Source organism: Magallana gigas, chromosome 10 (genome assembly GCF_963853765.1).
Source record: "Magallana gigas chromosome 10, xbMagGiga1.1, whole genome shotgun sequence".
Classification (NCBI taxonomy): Eukaryota; Metazoa; Mollusca; class Bivalvia; order Ostreida; family Ostreidae; genus Magallana; species Magallana gigas.
In genome coordinates this window covers 1,925,737-1,943,741 of record NC_088862.1, presented here as the reverse complement: position 1 = coordinate 1,943,741, position 18,005 = coordinate 1,925,737, and the positions used below count along the sequence as shown (strand labels likewise).

Here is an 18,005-nt window from a genome sequence, read left to right as displayed (position 1 = left end):
TTTCGAACAAAGTGGCGCGGATCCATTAACTTTAACCGTCCACAACCTTCTTGATAAACTGCGAAAAAGTAGTTGTTGTCTGCTTGTATCAACCTTTTTTATCGAATAAAGTAAGAAAGAGTATTTTAAATTGAAATGATTTCATATTGATTAATTAATTGTCGATTTTTTACCTCTCAAAAACGAAGAAAAATAGAGTAGTTCGATGTTTATTATCTGCATGCATTTAATATATTTTTAATGAATGTACGAGTAACCTGTATTGTTCAAATAAATTACCCTCTGTGACATATGACTGCATAATATCGAATGTAAAATTATATCATGCATAACGTGTTTTTTTTGGTTGTTGTTTTTTTTGTGAGAAAGTATAGAAACGTTTTTCCTCATTACGTGTACGATATAGTATACACGGTCGTGCACATGTATGTTTTCAATCGTTTCCTCATAGACCCTACTATTCTTTATTCGCGGGGGTGTTAAGGAAGCATATGGGCAATTTAGCGTCTTAATTTGACTGTTATATTCAAAATCGTGAAATTAAATAACTATTTTGAATACGATCAAAAACTTAGTATTATCCTTTGAAATAGATGTAAGTGCAAAAAAATCGGGTAGTACATTACTGCCACATTGGTGCATTATCACGTGACAACTATAAATAGCTTACGTATATTCCTTAACATAAAATGAGATAGAACAACACTACCCCGCGGTTTACAAAATAAAATAAACCTACCAAGTGAAGGCAAAACATCTCAGTTTAATCAAAACTGCTGCTAGAATCCTATATTTTTCTTAATTCAATAGTTATTCATCCAGTTCTCGTAAAACCTTCCCAACTTTTATAAAGTTTGCACGGAAAACGGCAAGTTGCATCAAAACAACACACAACATGGGATTCTAGCAGCATTTTTCATTTTAAGCATTGATCAAACTAACGATACATATAAAATTCAAAATTCAATATATGCGTGGTAGTGTTGTTCTAGTCGGATTTTTATATCGTAAACAACGACAGAGGAAAGCCTGGCCGAGAAATAAAAGCAAATTTACATACCTTTTAGCGAATGATTGATGAAACTAACATCTCTCCTAGTTCTCTTATGTCCCATTCTCAATAAATCACACCACAATATTTTATTAGAGTTCTTAGATTAGTTATGTTTTGAATATGTTTACAATGCTTTCCGATCAAATTCACACGACATTCAACTTTTAGTCATGACGTCATCAATGTATAAATCTACGTAATACAAACTAATTTCTGAAAAAAAATTGACTTCAGTATTTTTATTTGCTTTTGGTCTACGTTTCGTTGCTTAGATAATTGAATATGTACATAATAACTAAGATTTGTGATATCACGAAATTACATGTAACTCAGAATCCATATGCTTCCTTAACACCCCCGCGTTGGAAATATAGTAAAGTCTACAAGAAAATAATGGTCTAGCTATAAAGATGTGTTTGCATAATAATTATGATTGAATATGATTGATGATTTAAATTATATAACCATGCTTGGATCCAGAAAAAATTCCAGTGGAGGGGGAGTCCTATTTTTGATCAATTTACAATGGGAATTGAATGAGTTTGACTTTTTAAGGAAAGGGGATCCGGACCCCAGACCCTCCTCTGTATCCGAGCAAGATCACAAATATAGATTTTGATTAGTTAGATGTATATACAATCAGTACGCTTTCAAACGAATTTGTTTGCGATTCTTTTTTTTTGCAAATGCCGTATAAAACAAACACTCTCCTATCCTCAGAGGCGACGATCAAGACTAGAAATTTAGACAACAGCTCCCCTCCTTCATCAATTATTGCTTGTTTGAGTCTTATATGTAGGGTACATGTTGTTTTTTTTTAATCATAGGCTTTAATACTGTATTGATATTTTTTTTATTGAACTGGTGATAAAACTGAGCTGCCCACGGTTCGACAAAATTTTCCCATAAAAGACTCATAGCAGTTATATGTACAACAAGTCTTAATATCATTGTCTTGTTTTGATTTATCTAAACTCATTAAATCTTGAATTATTTTTCCGTGGATACAGCCATTACTTTAAGAAGAAAAAAACTACTGTAAGTACGCTATTGAAACACCCCCCCCCCACAACAACAAAAAAAAATAATAAAAAAAAACAACAACAAAAAATACAAAAAAACTGCACCGTTGTCTTTAGCTGTATGTCTGTTGCTCCCGGTGTGAAAAAATTCGGATGGACGACCAATAGTAGACGTTTAACTTACGACTGTTTTTTGACGTAACGTCACACGTGCGATATTTTGTGAATAAGCAAAATCTTAGGAAAAATTCGTACGTCAAACCTACGTCAACGATTAAACGTACGATTTTTTGTGAATAGATCCCCTGGTTTGTAGACCGGGAGCTACAGACCTGCAGCTACGTTGTTTCATCCCAGAAAAAAAGAAATCAGGTAAATTTGTCTTGTTTAGATGGGGAAAGCTATAGACTTATGGAATGTTTAAAAGAATTTATGGTAATATTAATTAACACAAATATGTCGAGCACACTTTTCCGTCACATTTTATCAACTCTAAGAAAACCAATTTACATTCCATATTTATTCGGGGCTGTACAAGATACATACTAAAAGAGAATGAATACAAAATTGTAAAATAAATAAAATAAATAATGCTTATAATAAACATAATCATATACAAACAGTAAATTACAGAAATATCTTAAGATATGGTTTTATTGTTATGATGGCGCGACGGCAAACTGTACACAGTTATGGCGATGTGAGAAGTCACTGTGTTTGAGATGACGTTTCTCACAGCTAGCCAGCATAATGACGTCAATCAGCCTTTTCTGTTTGACCTCGCGGAGGGCGCTCACCAGCGCATCAACCATTTCCAAACTGGCAATTTTCCCGCGCCATTTCCACAGAATTTCAAAGTTTGTGATGACGGGGGGCTGATCCAAAGCCTTGATGTCCAAGATGTCTTCGTAAGGAACTCTGAGAGCGACACCTAGCGTGGTGGCGTACTCAAGGGGCAGGGCACCAGCTAACACTAGTAAACTCTGGTGACTCAAGACGGGCACATCCTCTGAAAAATACGTAACATATAAATACATGTAACGCATGAATGTAATGAATCGAAGTATAGTCAATTCAGTAAGTTTATCTGCTATTCTTTATACATATACACATGTATATCACATAAAATATTATTTTTTAAGGAATGTTTTCCCCTTCTTTTGTTATATGGCGAAAATACGAAAAGTCTCAGGATTGTCAAAACACTTTTACATGAATGCACGTGTAGAGCGCACGTACCGAACATTGATCGGTAGGCGATGGTTGATCTGACGGAGCGGCTGGACCTGTGTGACCCACGGGACCATGTCACGCGACCCGTCTGGGAGGAGGCTGCCATAGGGGAGATATTAAATACATGCATATATAATAGATAAGTCAATAAGAAAATAAAGAGTCTTACAGAATATCCGATTCTGAAACGATATTGTCATGCAAATATAGAACATATGAATTATATTGTTTTACATTGTTAAGCGATTTTTTTGGTAATTTAGTTTAATGTTACGAAGTAAAACCCAACTTGAAAGCATTCGAAGGAAATATGTTTGAATTTTGCTTGAATTCTATTGATATAGACGTGAGCAGATTCGATTTTTCTATAGTGTCGACTCGAACAAGACTTTGATGGAATGAACTCACGTGGTTTGGCCTCGGAGTGAGAGGTGGGCAGTCTGGGACCGGAAATCAGGAACCGCTCCGTATCCACGGCAACTAGGTGTATACAGACATCCTCTTGGCCCGACTCCCGATAGTAGTTTATCACGCCGATGTTTCTGCCCCGGGGATCCCGCCTCGGCTCCACCGGAAACGAACGATAGTTCTGGTTTGAACTGCTGAGGTACGAAATAAAATAATGGTCCGAAGACAGACTACGTATCTTCCCCATGTTTCCGTCCAAATCTATTCGAATGACGTCATAATCTTTCATGCGTATGTGCGGCGATCGACTTCCGGGGACTTCGTAAAGACCTTCCTTCATGCGCATGCGCAGAATTCTTTTAAGGAATCTGTTCTCCACGACTTCCGTCCAGAACTTGACGACGCCGCTCTGTAAGGAGGACTTGTCCAACATGGTAATGGCGGTACAGATGTGCTCTGTCTCGTAGTACAGGTTAAACTCGTCAATGATGGCGCGCCGGTTCTTCTTCAACTGTCGTTTGTTCGCTTTACCGAGTGCAAGTCTGTAACCATAAAAAATAACCATTAAAAACATACAACTTCATACAAAAAATACAGTTAACTGCAGTTAAGAAAACATATAAGTGTGATGCCTTTATTGTCGAGATGTGCTTACATGTATTTTTCAGCCGAAGTTTAAGCTAGCTAGAGAAAAGAAGATCAATAGTTTGAGAATCCAGCATTACACGCAAAGTGTCAACAAAGAGCTTTACAGCGCAACCAAACCCATCCCGTGACAACGCCTTAACAGTGCGCACTAAAATAGCAGTAAATAGCAGCATGTGCAAACCAAATCCACACAATACCTGCAACTAGAGGCGCCGTTTCTACAAATGAATACCATACTAAGTTCTAGGGGTGTTCTCAAAATGCCCTAAATATCCGCTGTCTGAAAACATCGTCTATTTTTTAAAAACATCATTTCAACCTACCACATGAATTTGTTATCGACATTAACTTCGTGGATTAGATAAATATAGAACTTTTTTCTGACAAAAGGCGGGGTTGATTTCTTACCCACAGAACCGGTCGATTTGGAATGTATAGCAGTTTCCGGTGGACTCACAGCGCATGGCACTAGGTCGAGGGATCAGTTCCACCTCACCGTCCTCTCGCTTCCGAAAAACAACGAGTTCAGTCTCGTAGTCGTCCGTGTCGTTAATGATCGGCATATGAACAAGAGCAGGTTCGTTGATGATGACGTCATCATCGTGCTTTATGAAAATGACGTCCGATATACAAGTGATGTATTTGCATTCGTCTGGGCATGTTTCCTTATATGAAAATATCCTGTTTCTGTTAAGTTGAATAAGCTAAAAATTCAAAAGAAGGAAATGTATAAGTTTATAGAACAATATTATCAAGAATAATATAAAATTTTATGTTATTAAGGAAGAACAACATGTCCCTTATACCAGGAATCAACTTTGTGTAGATTTCTGATTAATAACTGTGTATATGCACGTATTTTAAAGATGTTTTCATATAAAGTAAGTCCAGTGCAGCTCGTGTGTAAATTGATGCTCACCCTGAACTGGACAATGCACGGCCGACTGAAACAGTTTTGGGGAAAATTGATCCTGATCCGCGAGTCGTCGTCTGACATGTAGGTGAAACCGGCAGGAGTTATCTCCCGATGATAGGGGCGGTAACCCGCTACAACCACGAAGGCCTCCATGTAACTGGCACGGAACTCACATTTACCGGCCTAGAGCACACAGAAACAAACCAGGTCGTTAACCCATATTCTAATTGTACATGTATAATGTATTTATTCACCACAATATGGAATCATATTTTTTTTTAAATTCATAACTCATTGAATAACAGACGCAATAAGACTCTGTTAAAACAAATGTGAAATACAAGAAAAGTTGTTCTAAAAACATTACAGTAAACAAATAAGCTTACGTAAAAAAACTAAACTTTATATGACGTCATTTCCTTCTCCGAATTTGTCCGACAATTTACGAAAACTGTCGAGCGCAAAAGAATGTTAACTATGACGTCACAAAGATCTCGCGTTTTAATTTCCCGCGATACATTTAGAGGATCATGTAGGAAGTACTCAGTATCAGTGTTAACGGTGACTCTTTGGCTGATTAGTTTTGATCTACGTGCAGCCACGTCATTACATGTCTTAATCTTGGAGATTACCGACTGTTTGACACAAATAAATAGAGTAAATAATTGCGGCTAATCATTTCTATGCGATTATAATTGAGGAAAAGAATATTGATCTCACAATTATATCCCCATCCACATCAATCCATTTATCCCCAGATTTCGTTTTGACTCGAACAGTCGCAGACGCCGGAAATGACGAATGATGGATTGGTGCCCTCAGTGTTATCTTCTCTTGGCTGTGAAACGCATTTCCATTGACGAGGAAAATGTCGGAGACGTAGTGCTGGCCGTCGTTGAGCTGGATCCCCGACATCAGCAAGGAACGCGATTCTATTGGACACTGGACAAAGTCCACGTGGGAGATGGAACCGAGGCTCTCCAGGGGAGACACGGCGTGAACCCCGTCCCCGAGGTCGATATAGTCCAAGGTCCTGGAATTGTACAGAGATGATAAAATTAAAAATAATGTATAAATTATATCAATTATGATATTTGTGAAAATCGTAAATATCGCACACATATTTTGAGATTGATCGGGTCGTTAATCTATTAAAACTTTTAAAAACTGCAAAATGAAACATTCATTTTATGACAAAAGTCTCAATTTTTATCAAAGGTAATATGTTTATTTTTCAAAAGTCCATCTTTTATGTTATACAGTACTACGCACGCGCTAGTTTTGCCGATGGTGTAGAACGAGTCTGTACACAGGTTCCCAATCCTGATCATCATGTCACGGAGTTCATCCGCCGAGAAACTAAAATTTGAAATCATTAAAAATAATACCATTACGTCATATCATTCACTGCAATCCTCTAGATACCTATATGTACAATTTGGTTTTAAAAATTTCAATTAAAATTATTTGGTTTAGTAAGATGTCATAAACAAAGAAATAGATTGTACATTTAATTTAAACGACAGAAATGTGACAGACTTACGAGTGCAGACCATGTGACACTGTTGCGTCACTGACAAATGACGCAATATTTGTCTGGACCAGCTTCTTTTTCGCTACAGAAGCGTCATCTTCAAATCTTACAAAGAGTTAAAATAAACACATTACTTAATTATATACAACGTAAGCTTGTTTTTTTAAAAATATATTTTCAGATTGAAAATAACTAAAACTTACTTGAGTCTCTTCAATAGAATTTTGGCGCTTCTAAATAGCTGCAAAACTCCTGATAGAAATCCAGAGAATATTCCAGCGGCAGAGTTACTATTTCTATAACAAAATACGTATTATAATTGTTTTAAAACATCTCTACTTTCATGTGACAAAATTTCATCTGTGTAGATCATAGAGACCATGCATGATGGTTTACTCCTTTAACTCCTACAAACAATGCTGTGTTGCACGTTCCAAACATAGAACCATTTTAACAAGATCTTGGAATTTCAGTAGTGTGTAGCTACCTATTCCTTGCGTCATAGAAAATTAACAATGATGCAGTTTCAAACGAAATATGCATCGATTGTGTCGTCTTAGCTCAAAAGCCACACAAATCTTGGGACATGACAAAGAGCCATGGCTGAAAGGCTAGCAATGAAATAGACAGGCCTACGTCACAGTGCTGTGCTGTTTGATAAAACTATACCAAAGGTCGAAGCTCTTGTTAACATGGTTCTAACTGCAATTACTGCATACGCCTACATATTTCTGACAATATTTACTAGTAATTATGAACAAGATATGCTATAAGCAATTTAAAACATTGAGTTTTGATTTGAAATTGGGTTAAGATCCTACATCAGGTCCTTATCCAAACAGTTGAATTTAACGTGAAGCCCTAGACCATAGAACAGTCCGTGAAGAGGTTTAAGTAGGGGGACGATGTTCAGGTGGAACCGCTGCAGGAGGACCAAGAGGATCTCCCCTACGATGGAAGTGACGTCAGTAGAAAGCTCCATGACGTCACTCACGATCTCATCCTTATGCCTACAATAAAAATGTGTGTAATATATTGATGGCACGACCTTGAAATGCGCAATGAATGAAACATAAACCTTGATACATTTGTCTTTTATCGAAATAATGTCATAATTCATAATTCAATATCACAAACGTATAATCCTGTGAGACCTCACAAAAATGACAATTTTCATGAATACTTGAGTACTTACAAGACACAATTTTGCCAAACATTTTGAAAACTTTGTCGAAAACATCTTTTGCATTTTCGCTAAATACATTTTCTAAGACGACCAAGCTCGCATCATGCACGTAAAAGACAAAGGTAAACTAAATAATGTACATGTGATAACACAATTATTTACATCATACAAAAAAGTATAATTGCTTTCATTGACAGATATCAGTTTCAACACAATAGAAGTGGCATCACTTACTTTGATTTCTCTGAGTCGGGCTATTTATTGTAACACAATAGAGGTGGCATCACTTACTTTGATTTCTCTGGGTCGGGCTATTGACTGTAACACATCATAGCTGGCATCACTTACTTTGATTTCTCTGGGTCGGGCTATTGACTGTAACACATCATAGCTGGCATCACTTACTTTGATTTCTCTGGGTCGGGCTATTGACTGTAACACATCATAGCTGGCATCACTTACTTTGATTTCTCTGGGTCGGGCTATTGACTGTAACACATCATAGCTGGTATCACTTACTTTGATTTCTCTGGGTCGGGCACTTTCTGCCAGATCTCCACGATGTTGTTAAACAGGAGTTGTAGGCCGTTCATGTCTCTACAGTACGTCTCCACCTCCTGGTTAGTGAAGCTGGAACAGGGTCAAATACATATGTAAAAACACCAACGTCCATATCAAATAAAGTTTTGTTTTTTTTTCATCTCAGTTTTATTGACTTTATTTCAACTACCCCCCCCCCCTCCCCCCAAAAGAAATAAAATCAGTAGCGTATATTTACAATTAAAACGCTATTCCGGTATTCACAAAATGACAGATTACAGATGATATCAAAGATGTCAGTTAAATCAACCATAGAAAGATATAACACATTAAATATAAACAGATGTACTTCAGTAACTGAAAATAACTAATGTCTTGACATGTTTTCCTCATCCCATCCGTAACTGTTAAAAATTGATTGTAGACCTACAATTCAACTATATCGATAAGTGTAATTTATGGGTAATCATTGAGGACTTTGGATAGATTTACAGGATAACTCCTTAACGGAAAAAATACCCCAAATCTAAATAAGAGATGGGCTTTAGAAGTAACATACGACAGAAGTTTTGTTAATTTTCATGAACCTTTTAAAAATGTAGATATTTGTCAATTAATCCTATCAAACAAAGTGGGAGAAGCAGGTACATTATATGTATGTATGTCAGGTTTGACATAACGTTTTAAGTCACGTGACTAACTGATACTCACTCTTCGTTTTCCCGGACGAGGATGCGCAGGCGCCCTGTCAAATCAAGCGTGTCGCTGATCAGAGAACGTAGCAAGGTGATTTCCTCCTTCGTGAATCTATGGTGAATTTATTTCAACATATCTTGAATATGAACTGTTTTGCTTTGGCACGCAATAGCATATACATGTAAATCTAACAGTGTAAGATTTAAACGATTAGGGAATATTGCTCTAGCGCTATCATTCACTAGTGTCGAATTTTACCAAAATTACTATAGTATGCAAACATGACATGAATTCAGAAGTTTTAAGTGTTTGGATTGGGAGAGAAATCTACTTTTTGTTAGAAACAGCTTATAATTTCCCCAAAATCCAACAACATTTCATCTAAGTGCACCATGTTCCCAGTTAGACCAAACTTATGATGTAGTTTAAAACTTTGTTTACTACTTTCTACGCATATCTCTAACTTTTAGGCAGGCAATGAGGCCCATATTATATATAATTATATATAGCATATGTAACTATAGTATGAGGATTCTTATTCCATCACGTGACATACTTTTCTTTTTTGTACAGGCTGCAGCGAATTTTCCACAGTCGTTCTACATCGGATTTGACCTTTGCTCCTGGATCCAACTTCCTGTTAAGAATACTACTGCAATGGGAGAGAAACACATATATTGAGACCTGTTTATTATACATGAATCAGTTATACGTATATCTTTTATGTTGTCAGTCTATTTGCTATATTGCCGCCTAGCCGATGTATAAGCTTCTCTAAAAATAATTTGTTATACCTCTATGAATTGCTTTTGAATTATTGCAGCTTCATGCGCGGATCAGGATGATTTTCCCAGTTGGGGTGTGGGGGCGTAAATATACTATGTGGATTTATTTTAAAATTTCATTTTTTTTTCGGCCGGGGGGGGGGGGGGTGTCAGACCTCAAGATTTTCGCAAGATCCTCGCATGAGCCTACATCATTGACCAAATGGCATTATGTCACAAAGTAATAATGTCGTGAGTCCAATGTCGTATTCTAGGCCATCGATAACTAAAGTGTTATATTTTGTCCAAGCCGTGCAATGCTGAGACATCTAAATGTAAAATTCAAGGGTAATATATATTTTTGCATCCAAAAGAACGAAAGGCCGAGGTATACGTGTTGACATAGTTACCTGTTCAAAGAGCGCGGAGTGTAGGCGCCTGCGCTCTGTGATATCCCCATGGTTACCGGATCAAGCTCTTTTTTAATTCCAAATCAATCACTTTTTTTCAAAAATTCATCTCTCCATTACATATGCTTGTGCCATTATACATACATAAAGATTGCAACGGTCTTTAGTGTATAAGGGATTAAATTATTCTCTAATTCACGGATTATCGACGGTAAAAACAATCCCATTCAACTGTTTCACTCCTACATGTATTTATAGCAAAGTCCAAAGGATTTTTTGTGTGTGTTAAAGGGGCAAGGTCATTTTTTTGTCAAAAATTATTTTTTCCGATTTTAATGTTTACATTGCTTCAGTAAGGCAATTTTAATAGGCAACCAAATTTTAGTGTCATTCGCTGAGTTATAAGCGAGTTACAGAGCTTACAATTCTTTGCTTTGGAAACAAAGCTTTTGTGTACATTTTGAATGTTGATGTGAAAATTCCAGTTTCAGACTTAAAATGCATGTGTTAAACTTTAGAACCTGTTTATTTATGTTTAAAATGAATACGAAGATAGACAAATTAGCATGAAACATTTTTTTTACTGGTATATTGAACCCATGTAAACAAAAACAGGGCACGAGCCTTGTTTACATGACAAAGAATTATGAGCCCTGTATCTTGCTTGTAACTCTACGATTGACTCTCAAATTTTATTTGGTCATTAGAAACGCATTCCTAAAGCATTTAAAATTATAAAACACATTAAAATTGGTCACTGTGTGACCATGCCCCGGAGAGAGAGAGAGAGAGAGAGAGAGAGAGAGAGAGAGAGAGAGAGAGAGAGTCTAATATAATAATTAAAGGGAGTTTAGTTGTACCAGGGGTAAAGGTTAAAGACAATGGTATCATTAGTTTTCTTAAAGTATATATTTCTTCTCGTACTGACTTCTTAAGTTTACATTTTATGCATCAGATTAAAATCTTTTTTCATCAACTGGACAGATACATTTCTTGCTTAAAACGAAGTGAATAGAGCGCTCACACGAAGCTAATGACGCAGTTTCAAAATAATGCTCAATTCCTTAAGGGTACTTAAATTATTCATTCTAATTAATTAATGTGCACATTGTTTGCATACTTTCTTAAAAGATTCATATCTTACCTTGTTTCAGTTAACTCCATTTATTTGAAAACCGAGTTTTTGCATTTAAAAAGCGAATATAAATCAAAACTGTTTTTAATTGAAATTAACACATGGTTTTGTCTTTTGACATAAGAAGGGGTCAGCGAGAGGGCGAGCACCAGAAGTTGAATGTCATGACGGTCTGATCGGCAGGTCTTTGAATCCTCCCCCGATAATCTCTCTCTTATGACGTAAGTCTGAAGGAAATCCTATTTGAAATACATGTACCTTTTGACTGAGAAGTTGAAGGTTAAAAAACTTAAAACAGAAACCCCTACAGTGCACGGAATAAACGTCAGAGACTTCTCTCACTTTGCCCTGATTTTGAATAATGAATTGATTTGTATATACATGTGCTTGTACCCGATTATACAATTGTACTTTTTATCGTCTCATTCTTGTACCTTGAGGTCTCTTTCTAATTCTCTAAATCTAATAAAAATCGAGCTTTTTATTGTTTCATAAAAATGCTGGTATTTGTGGGTGAGTGTTGTTCAAGCGCGCGCACGAGAGAGAGAGAGAGAGAGAAGAGAGAGAGAGAGAGAGAGAGAGAGAGAGAGAGAGAGATTACTAATTACTTACCCTTTGGACAGTTTGAGTGCAATCTTTTTAAATACAGAGGCCTTTCGCTCCAGGGTAGCCTCCATTTTTTGAGATGCGCTCTCTGATTCGTCCTCTTCAAATTCTTGAAACGAAACCTTCTTTGTCCGGCCATTGGTCACTGTTCTCGCCACGTCCGCCATGGTGAATCTCCGCTTGACCTTTGATGTTTGTGGTTGGTTGCTCGAATCCTCCTGTGGTTGATTCGTCGTTTGTTCCCCGAGGGAGGGCAGGCGATCGTTGTTTTCCGCGCCCTCGGATCCCCCACCGTTCCTTCCGTTTCTAAATGCTACCACGGTTTTGATTTTAACCAGCTGGACATTTGGGTTGGCAATCATAGACTTGCGTCGAAATATTTCGTGATTCAAGTTAATGTCGCCCAAGGATGGTTTCTGCGCCTTGGTCTCTGACGTCACAGGGACGGGCTCCACCACTCTTTGAGACGACCCCCGGAGACAGAACATTGTGCTGAGACCCTTCAGAAACAATTCAAACATTGGATTAACTAGCCGTTGGTTCGTTCAATTGTAGACATTTTCGGCCAACACGTTTCTCAATAAAAACATTAATTAAAACTGCACTTGTAAGAAGTTTAAGCTGCTATTGTTAATTTTATAAATTTTTAGTGGAAGAACTTGGTGGATGGTAGTGCAATGAGATATATCTATAACTGGTTCCTACACGTGCATGGTGTGATAAAACCGCCGTTATGACACTGTGCCGAAAGCAATGAAGAGCACTTCATTAAGATCATTCTGTCATTCTATACCTACGTGTCTATATCGTACGTAAATTGGTTAGCTGGCTCGTTTAATTTTTAAGTCTATTGGATGCCGAAGCACGCTGGTTTGATGGGTTTTTTTAAAATACTTATATAATTCATAAGTTATTATACACGTAGTATATCTGTTAAGGATTACTTGTGACCAATTGAAACCTTGGAACAAGATCTTTAACAAGTTTATGAACATTGGTGTACAGTGTATGTAAATAAAATCTGGGTGGGGAGGTGGGGATGGGCATACTGAAACAGGGGTATGTAGGAAAAGGGGGTTTTGTGACTGATATATAATGATTATGTGTATCAGTTGTGTCATGTTGTAAATTTTGAATTTACTGGGTGGGTGTAAATACAAAATTTACAACATGACAACTATGACAACTTGTAAATTTTGTATTTACACCCACCCAGTAAATTCAAAATTTACAACATGACAGTTGTCGAAGTAGCTACAGTTATGCATGATAAAGACATTTCTGTGTAAAAAGTAGTACATATTCATTTCCATTTGAAACAAATGAACAGTGATATGCTTACTAGATGTAAAGGTTAATTTTCAAAAATATTTTTTTAACTTATCAACTTGACACATTACATTTTCTTTTCATAGGTACAATCATGTACTTAATTGTAATTCAAAAAAGTGCATAATGGTGAACGTTAAAGGAAAAGTGAAAGGAGAGTTGGATTACGAACAGAATTGAGTGCAATATCTTACCGTTACGGATTAACAGTAATTAACAGTAATTGAAATCACTCCAAAGTGCACACTACAAATTGCATTTCCTGCCAAATTCAGCCATGATCACCAAAACAAATTACACACATGGAATAGTTGCTCAGCGAACCACTGAACGTATTAATCCCCCGTTAATCCCTAGATTAATGTGTATCAGTTAATCCTTCATGGTCAATAGAACAAGTCAATCACTGACCAGTCTTTTGTATCTTAGGAGGATTATCCGTTACAGTGTTAACTAATATACATACAACACATAATTAAGAGTTACAATACATGTATAGCTCTTTAGTATTTTTCGCCTTCTAACGAGATATTTTGTATTTCGAAACCTAATTGTCCGTTTTGTAAAACCAAAATTTTCTACTGAGAAATAAGAATCCAACAAATATCAACAGCCACCTTTAATATTAGTACAATGTTTATAGAAGTATAAACCATCTACACAATATAATATCCAAACAAAATTAGGATATAAATTAAATGAATAATTCAATACGTAAATGAATAAATAAATTTTCAATTTATTTTTTCAATAAATTTCTATTTACTTCCAGGGTAAATCGCAATGATTTAAGATAAATTCCTTCTTGTGACGTTATTATTTATTTCGTTTGAAAAATGTTAAAAATTTCGTAACTCTTTGTGATGAAAATACAATGTTTTTTGTATTAAATTCATCTGGTGTTATTTGACTAATTTAAATCCCAAATCAAGCTTAAAAGATATTTGAGACAGAATCCCCCCCCTACAATGTTTCAATATTTAGAGTAGATCATACATAAGTATAATTAAAAAATAATGATAAACGGGAAAAAAATCAAGTATAGAGACGGGTTTATAATAATAAACTTATTGATTAGTAAGACAAAATCATTTACAAAATGCACAGAAAACAAAGCAGATCGGATTCATTTCACCACGGCAATTCAACGTATGTTTGCACGTCTATAAAACTGATTGATTTGTTATCCTGCCACAGAAATCAATGACATTTCCTTGCACTTTAAATAAATACAAGTAGTACATTCACGCCGTTTTACTGACACGCTGTGTGTTTAATAAACAAATCCCCCTCCTCCGCTGAAAGTGACGAGTGCGGAAGTAGATTTCCCCGTGGTGGGCCCCTTTCCGCAGACTCAGCATTTGTAAGACGGATGTGGATTGTAATGGAGTGTTTGTACGTGTGTGCTGTGTTATAAGTAAATTATTCACTGGTGTAGTATATTCAAGATGGATGTATCGATATGGCGATGTTTACTACTTTTAGGTTTTACGAGTAAGTAGGAATCAGATTGATACATTTATGTGTTGATGATATGTGAGTTCCATTTCTCTGTTTGCTAGCACTTCTGGCAAATAGCATCAGGGAAGTTTTAAAATTTTGAATCATTTTCAACCATGTTTACAGAAAAAACAGTGTGTTTGTGGGTTAAGAGAAAGAGGGATATTCTTTATGAAGTATTCTAAGAATTCCTCGTATTTTACTACATTACAACTGTTTGCTGCGATGTTAAGAGATATCCCAAGATAACGATGTTATATGTACAAGCTTAAGTACCACGCCTGTAAAAATAATCTCAATGCCTCAGTCTACTTGAACTGTTTATTTTTCTCATTCTAAGTAAGAGTACCCTCTCTCTCTCTCTCTCTCTCTCTCTCTCTCTCTCTCTCTCTCTCTCTCTCTCTCTCTCTCCCTCATCTTAACCGTAAGTAACGCGCCCAATTATTTGTCGGTTTATTATACATTTTTGTTTTATGCAATCACAGGAAATCTTTCAGACCCTTAATATTTGGCGGAACAAAAGCGTTCAGTGCTTTCCATAATAATCACCCACATCTAGTGCGCCTATCACAATCGATGACCTTTTGTAAAAACAATGTCCCTTTTTAATCTTTAAATAAAGAGTTAACATACGACGTTTGCACTGCGTTGACATTTACCTCTGGGTCAGGAAACAAAAATACCCCGTAAATGGGAAGTGTTATTACATGAAATAAGTTGCAATGGAGCTATTTCACTATAATTCGTATCAATCGGAATCTCTCTCTCTCTCTCTCTCTCTGTAGTTAAATGGTAAATCATTTCTTAGTGACCACCCCTGTAATATATACAGATTTTCATAGATATGTTCAATGTCGACTCTACATTATAAATATCCCCGACCCATCAAGTTCTCTACCTTCCAGCTAGCTCTTCTCTCGCGTGTGTTGTCTGACTCAGTGTTTTGATGTGTCGCTTCGCTGCCTGCTATTGGAGATATGACAAGACAGAAATCGATACATCTTGTATCGAATATCCCACCATCGGAAACTCACGGCCATTTTCCTGGAGTCTTTTAGGCGGCGCATTAGATAGGGGCCACGGGTTCACACAATTCAAATATCCCAGCGACGTCCCGAGACATCGTCATAACCAATTAATTGTAGTTTCTCGAGATTAAGTATAATCGGTTGATTTATGATGGTTTTTCCCTCTAGTGAAAGCGAGTAAAATTAATTGTATCGAAATTTTGTGTTTAAAATCAGTAAACTTGTGACGGTTTTTCTTTCCCATTTTTATTATCTTGTTGAACTAGCTATCATGTATTTATTCAACACTTCTATTTTCTCCTTTCTTTAATTGTCTCACAACTCTGTCTAACTAAAAACGTTTTGCCTTTCCCATATTATGTTGTTGACATGTCTATTTAATTTGTTCTACACTTCTTTATTTCTCATTTTCTGTTTCCTCAATCGACATTGTCAACATCAGGCCTGTGATTACAATCAAACAGATTCCTGTATAACAAGACCGCTATATGTCAGATACCCCTGTACCGCTTATACCCTCTGTGTTTTAGTTATATGATAAAAAAATCAAACCGATCCAGATCAATGAGGATCAAAGGTTATTTTTTATGGTTAATTAAACTCAGCGCATGTATTTGGATAATACATGTACTTGTAGAGCATCTAATGACGTCACCCCTATAATGGGAATGATATGTTCTCTCTCTCTCTCTCTCTCTCTCTGTGTCTCTCTCTCTCTCTCTCTCTCTGTGTCTCTCTCTCTCTCTCTCTCTGTGTCTCTCTCTGTGTCTCTCTCTGTGTCTCTCTCTCTCTCTCTCTCTCTGTCTCTCTCTCTCTCTCTCTCTCTCTCTCTCTCTCTCTCTCTCTCTCTGTGTCTCTGTCTCTCTCTCTGTCTCTCTCTCTCTCTCTCTCTCTCTCTCTCTCTCTCTCTCATCTCTCTCTCTCTCTCTCTCTCTCTCTCTCTCTCTCTCTCTCTCTCTCTCTCTGCGTTGATTAATTTGTTCACTATAAAACAGTCTAACTTATATTCAGCTTTCTTTGTTTTAATAAAAACAGTGTCCTCAGCCACAGAGTTCAGGGTTCAGAAAAAGGTTGTTAATGATACGTTCTACAAACAACTAGAATAGTTTGTTTGTTCAAAAGACGACACTACATGTATATATCGAGGGTACACGACCTGCAGCTAGTGCTGCACCAGTCGACAGGGCATAAAGAAGCAATTGAAAGATAGTTTGTTGTTTGATTTGCTGATTCTATCACTAGAATGTGTCTCTAAGTATCCTCCCAACTCTCCGATAAGAAAAAAAAAAATAAAACCAACTAAGACCCGGATGCCCTCACGCTAACTTTGTCAGTAGATTACTTATAAACATACACGCGTGTACATGTACTTACTTACATATCTACATTATTACGCCACTAGGAATGCAGAAACGGGAAACCAAAGCTTCCGCTAACTAGACGATCGACAGTCAATGACCTACATCTACTTTAACACCCCCCCCCCAACTTCCACAAATCTTTCGGCATACACTATTCCAATTCCCTTAAAACGAACATATGCTTCGAAAAATCAGCACTCCTGTCACCCAAACAATAGTTAGGAATTGATTTTTTTCAAAGCTACTTGTAAAAAGGTCTGCATGGAATTTGTAAATTGATGCAACATTTTTGACAATTTCATCGGATGAAGTCCGTTACTGTTGGAGGTTTACTTAAATACGCCAGGTCCCATTATTTGCTAAAAGTTATGAAATTTTTGATAGTTTAAATAAACATATTTTTTAACCTTTTAATCTCTATGATAATTGAACAGATGTCTTACAAATTAAGCGTAACCATCAATTGATAAATACATGATAATTTTAGTAAAATTTTTAGCCGATGAAAATATCTGTTTTCAATGCATGACTTTTGAAATGGTCTTAGACTACATAATAAAATTGAATTTTAAGGCTTTTTTTTTTGCTCTGACATTGAAAGCTTTCTAAATGCCCAATTTGTAATATGAAAAATG

General features: G+C 36.4%; 2 protein-coding genes across 6 annotated transcripts in view; one reads left to right on the top strand and one right to left on the bottom strand.

Annotated features, from left to right (window-relative positions):
* Positions 1 to 2,591: 2,591 nt before the first annotated feature.
* On the bottom strand, positions 2,592 to 13,835 carry LOC117683457 (uncharacterized). 5 transcript variants are annotated; one of them, XM_066074031.1, is made up of 16 exons: positions 13,676 to 13,835; positions 12,159 to 12,652; positions 9,794 to 9,889; positions 9,253 to 9,348; positions 8,521 to 8,631; positions 7,637 to 7,825; positions 7,019 to 7,111; positions 6,825 to 6,920; positions 6,554 to 6,640; positions 6,002 to 6,314; positions 5,285 to 5,464; positions 4,774 to 5,069; positions 4,563 to 4,583; positions 3,718 to 4,259; positions 3,316 to 3,408; positions 2,592 to 3,085 (listed from the first exon to the last, which is right to left on the bottom strand). In XM_066074031.1, the coding sequence occupies exons 2-16, from the start codon at positions 12,638 to 12,640 to the stop codon at positions 2,736 to 2,738; spliced, it is 3,045 nt and encodes a 1,014-aa protein (XP_065930103.1). In that variant the 5' UTR covers positions 12,641 to 12,652; positions 13,676 to 13,835; the 3' UTR covers positions 2,592 to 2,735. The 5 variants fall into 5 exon arrangements, with proteins under 5 accessions (XP_065930103.1, XP_065930104.1, XP_065930105.1 ...); XM_066074032.1 differs by having other exon boundaries at positions 9,794 to 9,886; XM_066074033.1 differs by lacking the exon at positions 4,563 to 4,583.
* A 980-nt stretch (positions 13,836 to 14,815) lies between these two features.
* Positions 14,816 to 18,005, top strand: part of LOC105334284 (integrin beta-3) — a 28,351-nt gene continuing 25,161 nt past the window's right edge. Inside the window, exon 1 of the mRNA XM_034453920.2 lies at positions 14,816 to 14,975. Coding sequence (XP_034309811.2) covers positions 14,930 to 14,975 — 46 coding nt within the window. The 5' untranslated portion in view covers positions 14,816 to 14,929. The remainder of the gene's footprint in view (positions 14,976 to 18,005) is intronic.

Excerpts from the sequence above, each read along its gene's own strand:
- LOC117683457 (XM_066074031.1), bottom strand. The coding sequence starts at position 12,640 with ATGTTCTGTCTCCGGGGGTCGTCTCAAAGAGTGGTGGAGCCCGTCCCT. Across the intron at positions 6,921-7,018 it reads ATTCTATTGAAGAGACTCAA|ATTTGAAGATGACGCTTCTG; the intron begins GTAAGTTTTAGT and ends ACTCTTTGTAAG. Across the intron at positions 3,409-3,717 it reads TCACTCCGAGGCCAAACCAC|CCTCCTCCCAGACGGGTCGC; the intron begins GTGAGTTCATTC and ends CCCCTATGGCAG.